This window comes from Gopherus flavomarginatus, chromosome 1 (genome assembly GCF_025201925.1).
Source record: "Gopherus flavomarginatus isolate rGopFla2 chromosome 1, rGopFla2.mat.asm, whole genome shotgun sequence".
Classification (NCBI taxonomy): Eukaryota; Metazoa; Chordata; order Testudines; family Testudinidae; genus Gopherus; species Gopherus flavomarginatus.
The window spans coordinates 99,056,677-99,074,883 of record NC_066617.1 but is presented as its reverse complement, the minus strand read 5'-3'; the positions used below and the strand labels follow the sequence as shown (position 1 = coordinate 99,074,883).

At 48.4% G+C, this 18,207-nt stretch overlaps 1 protein-coding gene and 1 long non-coding RNA gene across 2 annotated transcripts in view; one reads left to right on the top strand and one right to left on the bottom strand.

The window, feature by feature from the left end:
- The window catches only part of LOC127031071 (uncharacterized), a 94,515-nt gene that overhangs the window by 39,009 nt on the left and 37,299 nt on the right, over positions 1–18,207 (top strand). The gene's annotated exons all lie outside the window — the stretch shown is intronic.
- PDGFB (platelet derived growth factor subunit B) overlaps positions 4,345–18,207 on the bottom strand; it is a 29,760-nt gene continuing 15,897 nt past the window's right edge. Inside the window, exons 3-8 of the mRNA XM_050917640.1 lie at positions 14,663–14,759; positions 11,618–11,698; positions 10,410–10,609; positions 8,508–8,649; positions 7,937–8,104; positions 4,345–6,759 (exon numbers count right to left, since the gene is read on the bottom strand). Coding sequence (XP_050773597.1) covers positions 7,968–8,104; positions 8,508–8,649; positions 10,410–10,609; positions 11,618–11,698; positions 14,663–14,759 — 657 coding nt within the window. The 3' untranslated portion in view covers positions 4,345–6,759; positions 7,937–7,967. The remainder of the gene's footprint in view (positions 6,760–7,936; positions 8,105–8,507; positions 8,650–10,409; positions 10,610–11,617; positions 11,699–14,662; positions 14,760–18,207) is intronic.

Here is an 18,207-nt window from a genome sequence, read left to right as displayed (position 1 = left end):
CTGGAGAACACCTACAGAACTAGCCCCACTGATGTAAATGAGCCCACTCATGAGTAACTGCTCACCAGTGTTAGTGAAGAGGGTCACAGTCTGGCTCTGAGGTCCTGAATCGGGAAAGCATCCCTACTCAGGGCAGCATGTAAGCATGTGCCTAACTCAGCAGTTCTCAAACTGTGAGTCGAGATCCCAAAGTGGGTCGGGGACCCCATTTTAATGGGGTTGCCAGAGCCAGCGTTAGATTTGCTGGGGCCTGGGGCTGAAGCCCATGGGATTCGGGCTCTACCCCAACCCTGCCCTGGGTCATGTAGTAATTTTTGTTGTCAGAAGGGGATCATGATGCAAAACTGCTGCTTTTAAGCATGTGTTTAAGGCCCATTTCTAAAGAGGGATAGATTTAAGCATGTAATTAAGTGCTTTCCTGAACTGGGGCCTGGGTGAGGAAACTGTTGCGGGAAGAGTGATTGGGTGTAATAATTAGTTGCGTCCCTTGTCCTTGCAACGATTTCAGTATTACTAATCCTGAACACTGAAAAATCATCAGAGTGACTGAAAAATCATGATTTTTAAAAAATAATGAATTTGGCAGTCTTTTTATTTGCCTTATAGGTTTTGAGCCTTTGGGGTGCATGTATGTCAAAATGTCAAGCTTTTTTCCACAACCACAAGGGCTAGAAACTAATGAAAGATTATTAGGATTATTATTATTATTATTAATCTATATTCACGTGTAATCACAATTTGCCAGGAGTTGAGGCATTAAGTAAAATATCAGCTGTCATAAGACTCTTGATAAAATCATGAGAGCTGGCAACACTGGTTTTATGTGTCCATGCAGCAACTCCACCAGAGTTATTTTGGCACATCCCTATACAGCACTCCTTACAACTTGTACAGGAAATCCTAGGACTTTTGAATTGCCCATCGTGCCCAGCACAATTGCTGGGAGCTCATTTCCACTTTCTGGGATGGCATTTGGAGGCCTGACTATGCTAGTGCAGCGGTAGTGCTGTGGTTTCCTCTCCTCATTGGAGAGAAAACATCGTATGCTGCATCAGTTCAATTAGTCCTGAAGTAAAGACTTATCCAAGATCCTGCACCCAAACATTATAATCAGTTCTAGCATAGCTGTTATATATGGATGCCAGGCATTGAACAAGTGTTGTAATGTCAAAAGCGTTCTGAGCAATGGTGTCATGCAGCACCTATTCATTTAGGAGTAGCTAGAGCTATACATAAATGTTTGCTTGTTATCAGTCTTCCAGATGATTTTGTACCTGTCTGTTTGAACTGCTGTAGCATGGCATGTGTGTGTAGAGGACAAAGAGGGAACATGTCCCATACTGGGCTCATGGAGTGGGAACACAACCTCCCCTTTTTCTCCCACAAGTAAGGGTACAATCTGCATGGTTCTGACCTGAATATGCCTGATTCTTCATTGCCTTGCACGCAGTTCCCCTCAACCCAAAGCTGCTTGAAGTATTTCATTGTAAGACTAGTCTGGAGAAGTCTCATGAGAAAGTGCCTCTTCTTACAGGAATTCCAGTCCTGATTTCTAGACCAAAGCATTTTGCATCAGCATCATCTCTTAGATTTCTCTAGCACTTTCCATTCTGCTAATCCCAATGTGCTGTAGAGAATGCAGATAGAGGCCATTCAGCTACCACTGAAGTACAGTTTCCTATAGGAGACGTGTAGTAATTGTCCTGCACCTTTCATGAACAGTGCCCGAATAAGAGACGATCCTTGGAACACTGGAATCCAGGCCCTGTATGTGGAGGTAGCCTCTGGATTGGGAACTATATAGAACATTGAGCTCTTTGGATCTGCCACCGAGGAGGTGGAACGAGGAGCTCCCAATTGGGTCTGTATACATCAGTGCTGAATATATTGGTTGTTGCTTGGCTCCCTCTACCAGAGCAGTGGTTTTCAAACTGCGGGTCACGACATGTCAGGCACTGGGTCGCAGCGGCTCTGGTCAGCACCACCAACCAGGCCGTTAAAAGTCCTATCAGCAGTGCTACCCGGCTAAGGCAGGCTATTCCCTACCTGTTCTGACACCGCGCTGCGCCCCAGAAGCGGCCAGCAGCAGGTCCGGCTCCTGGGCAAGGGGACCACGGGGCTCTGTGTGCTGCCCCTGCCCCAAGCACCGGCTCTGCACTCCCATTGGCCAGTTCCCAGCCAGTGGGAGCTGAGGGAGGGTGGTGCCTGCGGGCGAGAGCCACGCAGAGCTGCTTGTGCGTCTCTGCCTAGGAGCCGGACCTGCTGCTGGCTGCTTCCAGAGCGCAGCGCGGTTTGTGGTGCCAGGATAGGCAAGAAGACTGCCTTAGCACCACCAGGAGCTGCCCGAGATAAGCCTGCACCCCAATCCCCTTCACTAGCTCTGAGCCTCCCCTCAAAACTGGAGCCCCTTTCTGCATCCCAAACCCCTCATCCCTGGCCCCAGCCCAGAGCCTGCACCCCCAGCCCAGAGCCCTGACCCCCTCCTGCACCCCAACCCTCTGCCCCAGCTGTGAGCTCTCACAAACCCAGAGCCCCCTTGCACTCTAAACCCCGCATCCCCACCCCGCAGCCCTCACCCCCACACCCCAACCCTCTGCCCCAGCCCTGAGCCCCTCCCACACCCCAAACCTCACATCCCCAGCTCCATTGGGTTGCAGGCATCAACAATTTTCTTCAACTGGGTTTGAAAACCACTGTACCAGAGAGCAGGTAAAGGGAACTGAGTATTAATGAGTGAACCCAGCTCAATGAGCTGGTGGAGTTTCAGAGCTGTCAGGCCTTTTCCTGTACATGTGATTAGACTGTAAGAAGAGGGCCATTAAATTGTGGTGTTCCTGTGCTACGTTTAGTCAGAAACCACAACAGGCAACACGAGAATATTTTAGGAAGGAAAGGGAAGGATGACTTCTCTAAACTGCCAGGGAGATTGTAGGGTAGCAGGGTGCAATTGTACACAAGTTGTTACAAGAGAATTTTGAATGCTGCATCTCCAAGACTCTGAATTACTCTTTTAGTTAGGTATCAGAGGGGTAGCCGTGTTAGTCTGGATCTGTAAAGCAGCAAAGAATCCTGTGGCACCTTATAGACTAACAGACGTTTTGGAGCGTATTCGCCCACGAAAGCTCATGCTCCAAAACGTCTGTTAGTCTATAAGGTGCCACAGGATTCTTTGCTTCTTTTAGTTAGTAAAACAATGTGGAACAATTGTTTCACTAACTAAAACAGAGCAGGGGACTCAGAGAATGGAGAACTGGGGGGTGATTCACCAGTTCAGAGAGCCATTCCAACAGTTCTCTGTGGAACAGCCCAGATTGAGGCAGCTGTTTGTACCGACATGTGTGTTAACTGCAGGACCGGCGCCAGTGTTTTTGGCGCCCTAGGTGCACGGCCATTTCGCCGCCCCGCGCGCTGCTCCCGCGGCTCCGGTGGACCTGCCGCAGGCGTTCCTATGGAGGGTCCACTGGTCCCACAGCTCCGGTGGAGCTGCCGCAGGCATTCCCGCGGCTCCGGTGGACCTGCCGCAGGCGTTCCTATGGAGGGTCCGCTGGTCCCACAGCTCCGGTGGAGCTGCTGCAGGCATTCCCGCGGCTCCGGTGGACCTGCCGCAGGCGTTCCTATGGAGGGTCCGCTGCTCCCGCGGCTCCGGTGGAGCTGCCACAGGCATGCCTGTGGGAGGTCCACCGGAGCTGCCTGCCGCCCCCCCCCCGAAAAATGCTGCCCCCCAATAATCCTGGCGCCCTAGGCAATTGCCTAGGTCGCCTAAATGGAAGCGGCGGCCCTGGTTAACTGCACTGTAGCATGGGGCAGCACTATGACACATGGGTGCCAGAATGTGCAACCCCTCCCTTACTCAGTGGAAGGGGAAACACGTTGGCCTTCTGAACCCTTATGAGAGAAGAGCTGTAGATGTCTAGACGATGACTAAGGCGGGGAATATGTCAACTGTTTAGGAGCCTATGAAGAATGTAAACAGCAGAGAGGAAGAGGAATTGTTTTGAGCTGTTCAAAGGAGTAGAACCTGGAATAATGGGATGAAAGTGAGCAATGGGAAAGTCTGGCTGGGCATCAGAAAACATTGCTAAAGGTGAGACCTATTAGAATGAGAAATCCCAAGTGCTTGAGTCATTGAAAACTAGACTGGACAAAATACAGAGGAATACACACTAGGGAAAAATCTAGCCTTGGCTGGCGGCTGGGGTGGACTAGAAAAGCTAATGTGAATGTTCAGTCTCTAGTTGCTGCTTTTATAATCTCAGTTAAAGTGTCCCAGAAATGAAAGTGCAGGAGCTGGGATTCTCTATCTGACCTCTGATCATTTTTTGTTTTTTCAGTTTGCATACAGAAGAAGCGTAACACTTTATTGAGAGTTTGGGGTTTTGTTTGTTTGTTTTGTATTGTTTTTTTACAACTTTAAATACAGTACTGAGTATAAATTAATCTTACATTAAAATAAAAAAAGCAAAAAACCTCACTAACTTTACAAACCACAGGAAGGAGATTTTGGAGCAGGAAAGCAAAGTGTCTTAAGACTTGAGAAGTCATGGCGTGGAGTGAATGGAGCAGAGTGCAAGAGGCAGAGAAGGATGTTGGCAGCAGGCAGCCAGCGAGAAGCTCTGAGTTTGAGGTGAGGGGAGATGTAAGCCCCTGTCTGATGAACAACACTCCCCATCCTGCTGCATCATCACCTTTCTCCTGCTGCTAGTTTCCTCATGGAACTTCTGCCTGCACTGAGACCTGAATTTGGTGGATGAGACCTTTGCCAACAGGACACAAATATGAAGGCAAAATTACCTCCAGCCTACTCCTTGTTTCCTCTGTCCCAATGTGTATGCTGTACTGAGTGACCATGAGAAGGGTTATTACCCTTGGAGAGAATACTGCATACTTTCCCCTTCTTCTGCCTCATTCTCCCAGGAGAGGGAGCTATCCCAGTAAAGGAAAAGAAATAAGGAGAGGCAGCTGGGAAAGGAAAGTTGTAACTCTAACTTACATTGTAAGCTCTTTGGGGCAGGGACAGGTTTTTTGTTGTGTATTTATACAGTGCTCAGCACAGTGGGTCCATGACTGGGTCTCCTCCTGCAATTCACATGATAAATAACAATATCCTTAATAATTGCATGTGGGGGTGTGTACAGGTGGTCCCTATCTGAAGAGTCATTTGTCCTCCGCCACCTAGACTTCTAAGGCTCTCTAAGATGTCCGTGAAGGTCGGGACACCAGTCAGCAATGCTCTTTCACCACAGGGGATTGTTTCTGTTTTTAATCACTGCTGTGAAGTAGAGGTTCACTTTCTCCCCTCGCCCTCACCCCAGACCCCTTCAACCGCCCAAGAAGTTCCTTGGATCTATAGCTTTTGAAACTGAAAAAGGCTTTAATGTAAGTTAAGGAAATCCTCGTGTGTGTGTTTGAGAGAGAAAAATGGGGGAGAAAAATGGGAGTGCCAGGGAAGCAGAGACTGGGAGAGCAACTGAGAGTGTGATATGAGAAACATCCATGAAAGGGTTATTCTGCTCTCAGATATTCCTGTGTCATATTATTCTGCCCTCAGGATCACTGGTCAGCCAATTACAGTTTCTTCTGATGAAGTAATGTTTCTAAGCCTGTATTTTGTTGGTTGTGTTGTCTCTCTGTATCCTGCAAGGGAGTTGTGAGCAGGGGGAAAGAGTGTGAGGGACATTGCTCCGTGCACCTCATTCTGCACCCCACACACACTGGGGAAAGCCATGGAAAGTTTGCTTTTCTTCTAGTCCACCTGAGCTGATGCACAAACATGCCTGCAGATTCCTCCCACCAGGGAACAAATCCATTTTAAAACCATATATATATACATACAAGTGAATTAAACAATAACCCAAATCCTAGACTGGAAAGTCGAACCCTCTACAGCCATGTGCAAAGACAGCATCCTTTGTCAGGGGGCTGGGAGAAGGGAGAATGATTCTGCCAGCTGTCCACTCCTTCCCACTGCTCCAAAAGTCTTCCAGTCTGCACCAGGAGTGGATGGGATAAATGCATTTTGCTTTCATTTTTTCTGTTCCCCGAGATGTTGTACATTTTAGTGGTTTTTAAAATAATATATACACACACACAAAAAAAAAAGTCTGTCCAGACGGAACAATAAAAATCCTTAGTGCATTTTCCGTCATTGGTTTCCTCTCTTAATCTGAGGTCTGCCTGCTTTAAAACATGTCCATCACAATCATTGATCTCAGCCAGGGTCCCGCACCCTCACCAAGAGAAAGAGGGGAAAGGAAGAAAATTGCTCCCATTCCCCCCCATTTTTTCCCCCTCAAAGGAAAATTGACCCATTTTTCTTTTCCCCATTTGCCGTTCTAGTCTCTGCAGTAGGAAAGGCACCATCCTGTTCCAGTGACGTGGTTTTTTGTTTTTCTTTTTTTTTTGAAAACTTTAAAATGTTGTTAATAAATGAAGAGAGGGAAATCAAGGGAGAAGGTCCGGTCATGGAAAGGGAAGCACCATTTGCCGTCCGACTCGGGCATCGAGACAGACCGACAGAGAGGAAGAGTTATCACTCTGAGGACCCCATGGGGGCAATACAGCAAATACAGTAAAACCTGCCAAGAGCAACCACTCATGGAAGTTAGCAAAAGTGGTCACTTGTAAGAGGTGGTCTCTCTTCCGAGGTTGGCACACCAGAGAGTGGTTGTGTTCTGTGGCCTCTGCAAGTAGTTGCTCGTAACAGGTAGTTTCTCTTCAGACGTGATCTCTAAGGCAGGTTTTACTGTATATTAAATAAACCTAAAAATGAAACAAACACAGACACTGAATTAGAATAAGAATAAGAACCCATCTTGCTCTACTATTCCTACTCCACATTAATAGCCCTGGAGACCAAGCCACTGAAGTTTTCTATTTATCTCCAGGACAGACCAAGCTAAGCTTGGCACAGGAGCAAAAATAGCAGTACATCACCTTTGCATTTGGATTCTTGGGCTCGTCAGGGACCAGAGGAGTATTTTTTGGTTAAAATGGCAGAAGAACAAAAAACCCAGAGCAGCCCTAGTGCTAAAGATGGAATTGGAAGACTCCTGGCTCCAAGTTTCTGTGCTCAGACCACAGTTCTCTCTCTCTGTCTCAAAAGGCCTAGCCTATTGAGAACCCAAGGCCCGATTCTCCTTTAACTCACACTGACGTTACACCAGTGAAATTCCATTGAAGTCCATGGAGTTACTCCTGATTTACATCACTGTAAATGAGAGAAGAGTCAGGTCCCTAGAACTGAAAGGCTCCAGATTTAATTCTGAGACTCCAGTTCTCCTTTTGCTTTTTTTAACCTTTGTTATGTTCTCAGACTTCCTGTTAGGTCAGTGAGACTCATCAAAGTGCTGCTCCTTTTGTGTCCTTCCACCATTTTAACCAAAAAACTAAAAAAAACAATCCCGCAATAGAGAACACAAAATGGACATTAATTCTCCATTTCCAATGGAAACTCAATTCATCAAAGAAGATCAGCGCGAACTCCACATAATAGACAAATAATATGGTCTCCAGTGGTTTTTAGATATAGAGGGGATGGGCTTGTTGTTCAGCTTCAAGGGAGGTAGTAGAGTGGGGCTCAGTGGCAAAGTGGGAATAATGCATAAACTTTTCACTTCTGCAAGAATGAGTTCAAGTGTGATAAATCATAAGTGGGATGAATTTTGTGAGTACCAACCTAATCCTGTTACTTCATTAGATCACACAATTTGGCACTATTGAGCATCTTGGCCCTACATTGGAATAACAAGAGCTGCAGAACTGAGCTGCCTGGGCAGAACTGTGTATGAGGCCCAGGGCTGAAGTAGCAGGTGCAGTGGGTAGCAGTTGAAGTGCATAGGCAACGCTTGTGTGTGGGAAGGAGATTTCTCATGACTAGGAGAGCAGACTGGCTCACTTCCCAAAGTGTCCCCCCTCCTGTGGCAGTTGTTGCTATTACCTGCCTTGCACTCTGTCCCCAGCCAACACCTCTATGCTGTGAGGATTTCTTTCAGCACTTTCTTATCGTGGACATGCTTGAACTTCCGATGTTTTCTCTTTCGCGCTGGCAGCTGGCGCGCTCGTTGTCTCACCGAAACAGGGGCTGCAGTGATCGATGCTGACTTACCTGCCAAAACAGAGATGGGAGTGTATGATGCCATGAGCAGCAGCTGAGACAGCTGGAAATACCACTCCCTCCCCACCATCTCTACAGCAAGAGAGCCGAAGACCCTCTTCTTCCTTCCCCTCCGTTCTTCCTCACTTCATTCATTTCTCCACTCTCCTTTTCCTCTCTGCTCTTTCCCTCTTCCTCATTCTTTTCTCTTTCTCACCCTCTTCCCTTCCTCTATTTTCCCCTATTTTTGCCTCTCTCGCAAGCAATACTCTAGGCAAAATCTTCAGCCACTGGAAATCAGCAAAGCTCCCTGGACTTCACCAGTGCTGTGCTGATTCACAGCAGCTGAGGCTCTGGCCCTCTGTCTCATCTTGCAGCATTTCCCTCTCTCTTTCCCTAGTACCAGCAGCCTTACCTCTGTGTTCACGTGAACCTGGCCGACCGCGACCAGAGGGCTGAGATGACAGTGCCTCACATCGACATTCCAGGTGATCCTCTAAGGGCACAATGGCTTTTTTAAAGTTTGGCTTCTTCTGGACAAATTCTATCTTGTTTACCTATTGGGCGAGAATAAAAACAAACCCATCTAAAATATAAATACAGCTACAACTACCACTACATCAACATGAATACTACCTTTATTTCTCTATCGCCCTTCTTCCCAAAGGGTCCAAATGCATTTTAAAATCCACGGATCAAACCCAGGCCTGGTACAGTTTGGTGCAACTTTCACTGATTTCAGTGGAGTAGCATATAGCCAGGCAGCTCTGACTTTGACTTTGTACATAGAGAATCACTTCACCCAATCCTGACTTACAGCTGCTTCTTGCATGAAACATGAACAGTGCCCAAAAACATTACACAACTGGGAAAAGAAATACAGAACAATGCTGGGTCTGATAGATTTGACAGAGGAAGTTTTGGGGTAGGCAGAATGTAATTAACTGAATTGAGATATTGGAGTTAAAACCCTTACTGTGCAAAAAACAACATGGCAGAGAGGAGAAATTCAGACCTCATGCAAACAAGCACGACTCTACTAACTTCAGTGGAGCCATGTCTGAATTTGTCTCATGATTTTTAATGACTAACAGTGGCACGGGGCTCTCATCTCATGTGAAAGGCAGCATGTCTGGCAACACAATGCTCCCGAGAACCATTCTGCAGCCCTTGCATCACTGATTCAGCTGAAGCAGATGTACACACGCTAGCTCTGATGGAGCTCGTGCGCTAAAAAGAGCAAGAGTACGTACCTAGGCTCTTGGATGAGATTGTACTTAAGCAGCTAGCCCGAGCTGCTGCAGCCGGGCTATTATTTTTAGATCACTAGTTCAATCAGAGCTAGGGACTGTATGTCTATCTACACTGGGACTTACACCTCCCAGCTGCAGTGTAGCCGTACCCTCAGAGGGAAGAGCACCTCTTACTAGATCTCCAGCAGCATATCCTACAGTCTCTGAGTTTTCGTTGGTGGTTTCCCATTCAAATACTGACCAGGCCTGAACTAGTTTAGCTTATCTAACAAAACCACATTCCCTGCAGAGGTCTGCAGGCTATTAATGCTATCACTGCTTTGAGTCTGGAACTGAAATGCTCCCAATGCAATGGCCCTGGCAACATCACTCAACCACTGATCAAACCTACTGGCTATTTATCTTTCCTTGAAAGCACCACTCCACACGCTTCAGACCACACGCTGCTCACTAGACAAACATTTCCAACCACACAATACAGAGACCTCAGAGAAGTCATTTCCGGGTCACTTTTCCTGGCTGACTTTTGCCCTGACCTTTGCTTTTTCCACAAAAACAACTCCTATTTCTCTCACTCTCTCTTATTTCTCCCTCATTCAGAGTGGCTTTTCTGAAAAAGGAATTTCCTGATAAAGCAGACTGTGTGAGTGTGCACACACACACACCCCGGCCTGCCCAGGGCCTGAGGGAATCTCTCACAGGTCAGGCAGAAGGTTTGCGGGGGAGGATTATATTTTTAAATGAGCTGTCTGGGAGGAAGCACGGAGATCACTATTAACTGACGAGCTAGCATGATCAGAGCAAGAGGTCAGCTATCAGGTGTCTGTTTACAGCAGGGCTAGGAAGGAAGATCACAGAGGGGCAAGGAGAGGAGGAGGGGATGCTGTCTCAGTTCGCGTGTTTGGGCTGAGGTGCATTGTCAGGGCGGTGATGGAGAGGCCAGCACAGTTAGCCCCTCACTTGTATGACCACAGGCAGTCCCCCTAGTATGTTTGTGTTTTTAGTGGAGGGGCCATGAGAGAAGGAAGCAAGGGGGAGGGAGAGGATAGAGGATTCTTGTGTACCTGGACATGCCGCACACGGACCAGCGTGGGGCGACACTGCACATTGCGGTTGTTGCAGCACCCAGAGCACCGCTGCACCTCCACACACGGCGGCCACACCACAAAGTTGGCATTGGTGGAATCTACCATGCTCCGGGAGATTTCAAAGACCTCCGTCCGTGTCTTGCACTCTGCGAGTACTGCTGGCTCAGCATCTACCACTGCAAATAGAGGGACCCAAGAGAAAAATGGTGAAATAGGCATCACAGGCTACTCCCAGAAACCTGATGCAACCCCACTATGTTATCTGACAAAGGGTCACACTCTCCTGCAGCTACAGATATATATTCTTTCCCCATCCTACACCCACTCAATGCCACTCACTGTCTCCTTCAAAGGGCCAAGCATCCTGATGGTAAATAATAAATAATGATAACTTCAGCTAACATCTCTGGCCAGAAAGGACAGGGGCTAGTCAGTGCCGCTGCGTAACGAGACAGAGTGATTTGCTGCAGAATGATGTCTCCTGCTTCTGAACACCAGCTCCTCCACTTCAGGTGCTAAATGCTTGGCCTCTGCAACACTTTCAGGCCCTGTGGAGCTCGAGGATGGGACTGGGAATCAAAAAGTGCAAATAACAATTGCTAGGGCACCAGGCCTGGTCCATTATCCTTTTGCTCTGTTGAATTATTTCAGCTAATTTCAATACTTAACAATTAATAGCAGTCTCTGCGTTTGCTTAGGGCAGTATCACACTTGGCAGAAACACAGTGTTAGTCACTGACTGACACAAGACGTGTCTACAATAGCATATCTAGCGCTTGTTTTCCAGCACTGGTACGAGCTATGAAATGAATGCTAATGCAGACAGGGCTCAGGCATTGCCAGCACCAAGTCCGAAGCCCCAGCCAGAGGAGGGCCTCAGGACACAGTGCTGGAAATGCCTGCACCCTGCTGTCTGCACTGCCCCTGGTGCTGGGGCAGTTACAGCAATGCTGAAAGAAGGAGACTACATTTGGTAGCACAGAGGCAGAGACAGACTCCCTAACAGAAACACACATGGCTAAATGCACACACTCATAGTGACACACACTTAACCATGCACGGGCACATTCATACACTCATGGTGGACACAGATGCAGTCTGTACAGACCCATGTATCTGTATACCTAATCTCCCACTTACACGGAAACTCCTGCACAGAAGTTAGGTCTGAGTCTATCACTCACCTAGACTTCGTCTCCCTCGAGGCAAGTTTTGACCAGGATGGGCTCGGGTTGAGTTCAGGTCCAAATTGGAGCCATCCTCTTCTGCAAGAGAAGGGCATAGCCAAATAAGACAATGAGGTAAAAAAGTGGGGCAATGGTGTGGGAATCAAGTGACAGAGGAGGCAGTATTTGGGTGATTCATCAGTCTCGTTACTGCACTAGCATGTCCCGTCCAGAGTTTTAGGTTGAAGTCCCAGCTCAAGTCACAAGTGCAATGAGTGCGAGGAGACTCTGCGTCTGTTCACCTCCTCATACTGCTCCAGTCACAGTAACCAGCATATCTTGTTAAAGAGAGGCCCAGGACTGAATTTGCAGAAGATACTCTAGGGCAAAAGTGAGATGCACTTTAGCGGAGCTATTTGGAATGTATGTGGTATAGCAGAGGGAATTGCAAGTCAAAATGCAGGTGAATCAGCTGAGCAGGAGTGGAGGGTGAGGAGCAAGGCTGGATTAGCAGGAGCTGCTGTGGGTGAAAACTGAGGTGTAGTGCAGACTGGAATAAAAAAGGGTGCTATGGAGCAGGACTGAGGGGGCAATGGCAGAGCAGAGTGGAGGACCCAGGATAGAATGGCAGGGGGGCAGGAGGTCAGGATGCAGGGGTATTAGATGACGTGGCAGTGGGGTACTTGCGTTCTCTCTCCTAACCCACTGCGTTCATTGGAAGTAGTCAATTTTTTGGCAGGAGAATAGAAAAATGAGTTCAAAATAACTCTTCCCCTCTACTACTCTCAGTTAAAACTCAGGTGCTGGGGGTGGTTGGGGGGGAAGGGAGGAGGACTGGTAGCAGTCAGCCCAGTTCCCAGTGTTCCCATCCCACCGCTTTCCCATAGGAACTGCTGAACAAAGAAATTCTCATAGTCTCTATGAGTTTCTCTAGTAAGTGGCCCCTCCTGAGCCCCAGACTAGAGCAGTGTTCAGAGACAGCTCCCACCCAGTGGCAGCTCTCTCCTTCTGTGGCCTGGTGTAGCTGCAATGGGAGGCAGAATGGACATCAGCCTCCAGGGAGTTACTGTATTAAAGTGAATTCAGGACTGGGACAGGGCACTGGATTGAAGATCTCTGTTTATCAGGCACAACAGCAGAGCAAACTTCCCACACCTATCACTCCCCATAATGCACTTCACCCCTGCCTTGGGAAGGCCACTTTTTAGGGGTGAGAGGAGCATTTGGTCTCTGTTCAGTCCACACGTTAACAAGGCAGCATCCGTGGATATTGTGAACACCTGGCTGCCAGCCTGCGGTGACAGCACCAAGCTGATTTCACATAGGCCAGCAAACAGGAATGACATGCAATCACTAACTACTTGAGGACAGATTGGAATCTGTAATTTGGGTATGAAAGCTTTCAATCCCATATGTGATCCCCTGTGTCATCCAGTCTTCCCTAATCTGGGTTTAGCGTGGAACCAATGACCTGGGCTTGAAAGGCTCCATAGCCTATTCCCAAACCCCTGGTCTCCCAAGAGATTCCTGTTTCATTTCTTAAGTATATGAGTAGGGTAGTCACTGGAACAGAAGTGTATCCCTTACGTAAACTATAGGATATGACAGACTGCACACATCTTCTCTGTCTCTCCCTCTCCCCTCCTCCATCTTGCATTCTCTGAAATTTTATCAGGCCAGGGTAGGGGTTGCCTTTTGCATAAAGGTTGAGTTGATGAGAAAAAAATAGCAACACTGTTGACTTGAAACAAATCTTCTATTGAAAACTGAGGCCCCCCTCCTCCTCCCCTTCTTCTTGATAGGCCATTGCTGCTGCTGCTGCTAATGGGTGGGGACCCAAGCTTGCAAAAGGCAGTGCTGCTAATTTTGGAAGCTGCCCCATTGTGTGGCTCATGGACTCAGATGAAGAACTGGGGGAGGAGGACCTTGTCGCCTCTTTTTAAGGAAAACAATAGCAGCCCACAGCTGGTTCTCTCCCCCCTTCCCCGTCCCCTCCCAGGCCATTTTGAAAGGGAGCGGGAATGCTTTTGAGAATGTGCCAGTGGTCCGACTGGCATAGGAAACAAAAGCAGGAAATTCTGTTCCCCCATAGATAGTGTCTCGGCAAGGATTACAAAGCTACAAACAGACAAAACACAAGAGAGAAGGAGAGGGGGGTGGAGGGGGACGGGTGGGAGCAGAGGTTAGAATAGAATGGAATTCACTCTGAAGAGACCGTTTATAAATAAATTCCTGATCCAGCCTGGCGACCGTGACACGTGGTCCCATTCCCACACGTGCCAATCTCTCCACACTTTGCTCCTTGGGTTGCTGCTGCTGCTGCTCTGTGACTTCAGTCCTGGCCAGGGGTTCCCATGCACTGCAAACTCTGAGCTATTACCCACAGAAAATGACAAAGCAATTCCAACCCCACCACCAGCTTAGTCAGCCTGACACAATCCTACGTCCTTCTTCACTTTTCTATCATCTCATAGAAGGGTCTACCTGGGAACCAGTCCACACACCTGCCTGTGCCACTCCCTATCTATTCTACTTGGGGACCAGCTCTCTCATCCCCCCTCTCCCTGCACATATTCCCACCTCCTCCTACATGAGTGCTATCAGCTCACCTGGCCCACTCCCAACCGCCCACTAGTCTGTCTTTTTGTCTTCCCATGGATCAGTCTATTCATCCACTTGTGCGTCTCCTCAAAGCCCACTTCATTCAGTCACCTGTGTGTCTTTGCATCAGCCCATGAGCTAGTTCACTCACCCGCTTGTGCGCCTCTTAATCTACTCATGTTCCACTCCAACCACCTCTCTGGGCATCTCCTAGCTCAGAAGCTTGCTTGGGTTTTTCTCATGCTCCTCATTCCATGCACCAGGCTATTTAAATCTCCCCAGCACCCAGCCCTATTGTAACTGAGTTTTGCAGTATAGCTTGATAGACTGGCACCTAGAGACTAACATGTTTCTATATTTAGAGTGAATATGCCTTGCCAGTGTACCTGCTGGAAAAAAAAAGGTACTCCCACCATGAGATTTAAGGAAGGAAGAGGAGTGTTTGGTGTAGAGGAGATTTACCTACGGAGTCTATCTGCAGGGCACGCTGGAGGTCACTCCTGGAGCGCACCGAGCTGTCACTCATTATCTTGTAAATGTCTTCTGGGATGGGGTCCCCCTACCAGACAATAACAAAGTAGGAAACAAGTGTTACACAGGTATTGAATGCCAATCCTGCACAAACAGCTCTAATTACGGTGAGGAAGGGGAAGGTGGCAGTGGGAGGGAGAGGTAGGGAACCAGCCAAATGGAGAGAGAAAAGCTGCCATGAAAGTATGGGATGGGAAATCTGAGAGGAGGGAAGTGAGAGAAACTCTGCCTCTTGCAAAGTGGTCTGCGGAATGAAGTCTGCAATAACATTACACACTGAAGAACCCTAAATACTTTGCCAACAGTCAGGGAAGTTTCATTATAAAGGGATAGATTGTGTGACATCACCAGGTGGCTGGCAGTCCTGGTGCATACAGTACCAGAGTAGTTTTAAAAATATCAGAGAAAACCTTCCCAATATTTCCCTCTGTTATGAAACTCACTCACATGATCTATCAGATGTTCTGCAGGTTTTGTGTGTTTTTAAATCCCATTGGCCAATTATGTGCACATCTGGGCACTGTTAAAAAAAGAGGAGTGGAAAGGGAGACTGACTCCTCTTTCACAGACCAATTTGCTACTCCTGTTTGATCCAGCAGTAAAGTCACAAACTCTGCAGTATGACATCACAGTTATTTCCATGCTGTTGGGCTGTGATGTCATAACCATTGGATTTCAGTGTCATAAACCTTGAATGCTGACATTACAAACACCAAGTTACAGGTCAGATTCAGAGCTCGTGTAAGCGAGTGCAATTCCATTGCGCTCAGTGAAATCTCAGCCACCTACACCAACTCTGAATTGGTCCCTGTGATTGCCCTGCAGGACTACAGAGTAGAGGCATGGGAAAGCAAGTACTTACTAAAACACATTTCCAAAATAATAGGAACAGAAACAGAGAAAAGTATTACCCAACTGTTTGGTTTGCTCCATGCTTTCTTTATTCTGGAGTACTCATGTGTGAAAAGTTGGCCTTTCAGCAGCTTGCCTAATTGGGTTGTTGTGCAGTGGGTGGTAGCTGAGCCCCTGCCCGGTGTCCCTCAGTGGGCTGCCCCATTGTAACTGAGAGGAGAATTTGGCCCCATGTGTTTATGAAATGTAGGTTTTTTTAATGTTTTGTGATTATTAGTGAGATGCATGTACCTGGGCTCTGGTGAATGCTCTCTTACCGAGGTTATTCTTTGCTCAATTGCTTTCAGGGTATAACATTTCATTTCAGTTTAGTGCTGGGGAAAAGTGCCAGATTGATGACTCTAGAGACAGTGACTCCTCTGTTTATCCACAGAGCAGGTACCACACAGGCAATGGCAATGCACGTTTCACCCCACATGACTGTTCCCCCTTCCCTGTTACCAATGAGCTTCAGATCTGACCTTTAGGGACCATTTTTAAGGATGAGAAGAGAAGTGCAATTTCCCAGTCCACTAAATCCTTGGACTCCCTGCTGAGGCTGCCAATAAGGGAGCCAGCTAATGCCAGTTTTCGTGGTGTTTTTTGTGATGTAGGCATCTTCCCACAGGATACACAGCTGAGAGGCCATAAACCCATGTCATTCAGGGGCCACCAAACAGCTGTCATATGATGATGACTTCTGATAATTACCAAGCTGGATCTGGGTTGGAACTAGGGTGACCATCTTTTCAAAAGGCAAAAGCAGGACACATGCAGGATCTCTGCCCCCCTCTTTGGCCCTGCCCCGTCCCTCCTCCTTCCCTGAGCTCCCACCCCCTGATCCTCCTCTTCTCCCCTCCTGAGGCCCTGCCCCCTGGCCAGGCAGGTCAGAAGCTGGAACTGGGCAGTGGTAAGAGCTGCCCAAGGAGCCCGGGACACTGTGAGGAGCCCCAGACCCTGCACATGCCCTCGGCGGGATACGAGGGTGCCCGAGAACAGTCTCCAGCCCATGCCCCTGTCCCCTGGGGCACGCCACCCCAGGCAGGTGGAGGGTCTGGATATTCCCCACAGTGGCTGGGGGTCCCTGAGCAGCTCTTACCATGGCCCGATTCCAGCTTCTGGCCTGGCCAGGGGGCAAGGCCTCAGGGGGAAGAGGAGGAGCAGGGGGAGGGATCTTGTGGTGAGGGAGGGCCAAGGCCCACCTCAGCCCCCTCTCCCTCCCACACACCATGAAGAGGCTGGTGCTGCCTCCAAGCCTTGGGCAGGTGCAGAGTGGCGCTGCAGGGAATCCAGGACAAATGCTGTCCTGGAGTCATTCAACCCACAACCAGGACTTGAACTCTGCATTTCAGGACTGCAATTCGGGATAGATGGTCACCCTAGTTGGAACCAGTGACCTGGACGTGAAAGGCTCTGTATTCCTCCTGTATGTTACTATTTCTGTATCACATACACTGGGGTTTATAGTAGAAAATGGATTGTTTGTGAGTCCAAGTATATGTAACCTGAGATCAGAACTGATTTTTAATGTTTTCACCTGTCAAGAAATGCATCTGTGGATGAATGTTGCACTGTACAGATGACTCTGGTCCTTCCTGATACTTAATACATGTAGGCAATTAGACTTCATTTTAAACTCTCTGGCACTTGCTGGGGTCAGCAGGCAGCTGCTACACGACTGCACGACTTTGGTGGAATTAGTGGGAAGAGGAGAGATGCGACCTTGCTAACTAGGGAGGAGGAGGAGGAGGAGAGAAAACTGGAGGAGCATTTATGGATCAGTGCTCTGCAGAGGGATTGCAAAAGCAGGCCCACTCACTGGGGACCGGATTACAGGAATTAGCTCCACTCCCTGATCACAAGGAATTTTAGGTGCCAAGTTTTTCCTGTTGCAGATGCTATCAGTTTGACTAAAGCATGTCAGCATGCCCAGGCTGTAGGCCTCATTATTCTCTACCTGTATCTCTGAAGCACCTCTGGCAGTGGGGACTGCATGTCTGGGCTGTGAAGTTTCTTACTTTCTTCCCTGTCACAAAGCCAAGTCTGAGAGGGACCTGTGAGAGACTATGCCTGGTTGTGAGGCTTGTTATGCTCTCCCCACCTCTCTGAGTTGGTTCTGTGCGAGGGGAATGCTCACCTAAAGTGCCCTAGCATCCCCATATCACAGAGCTCGGGCTGAGGAAGTTCTGCCAGTAGGATACTGCACACCCGGATTACGGAGGGACACTTGGGGTGACGGGCAAGGGTGAGTGAGTGAGTGTTAGAAGCTAAGAAGGGAAGGCACACAATGCAGCAATTACCAGCAAACACCGACACCTGATCCTGTGATATGGCTGGGAGGAGGGTGGAATGGCAGTGGGGGGTGGAGTCTCCCCACGGGCCAACCAGAGCAGCCAGGGATTTTCCTGCAATTGCAGCAAGGGGGGGAGGTTGCGGGCGTTATTAGTCTAGAGCAGGTTAATGATCTCCTTTTAGCTTTGTGGTAGATCAAAGAACTCTCTTGTCTTGATAGAGTCCTGGCTGGCTGTCAAGTGCCTGAGGCCTGGCCTTGTGCTGCTGCAAGGCCCTGGAATTCCTACCCCAAT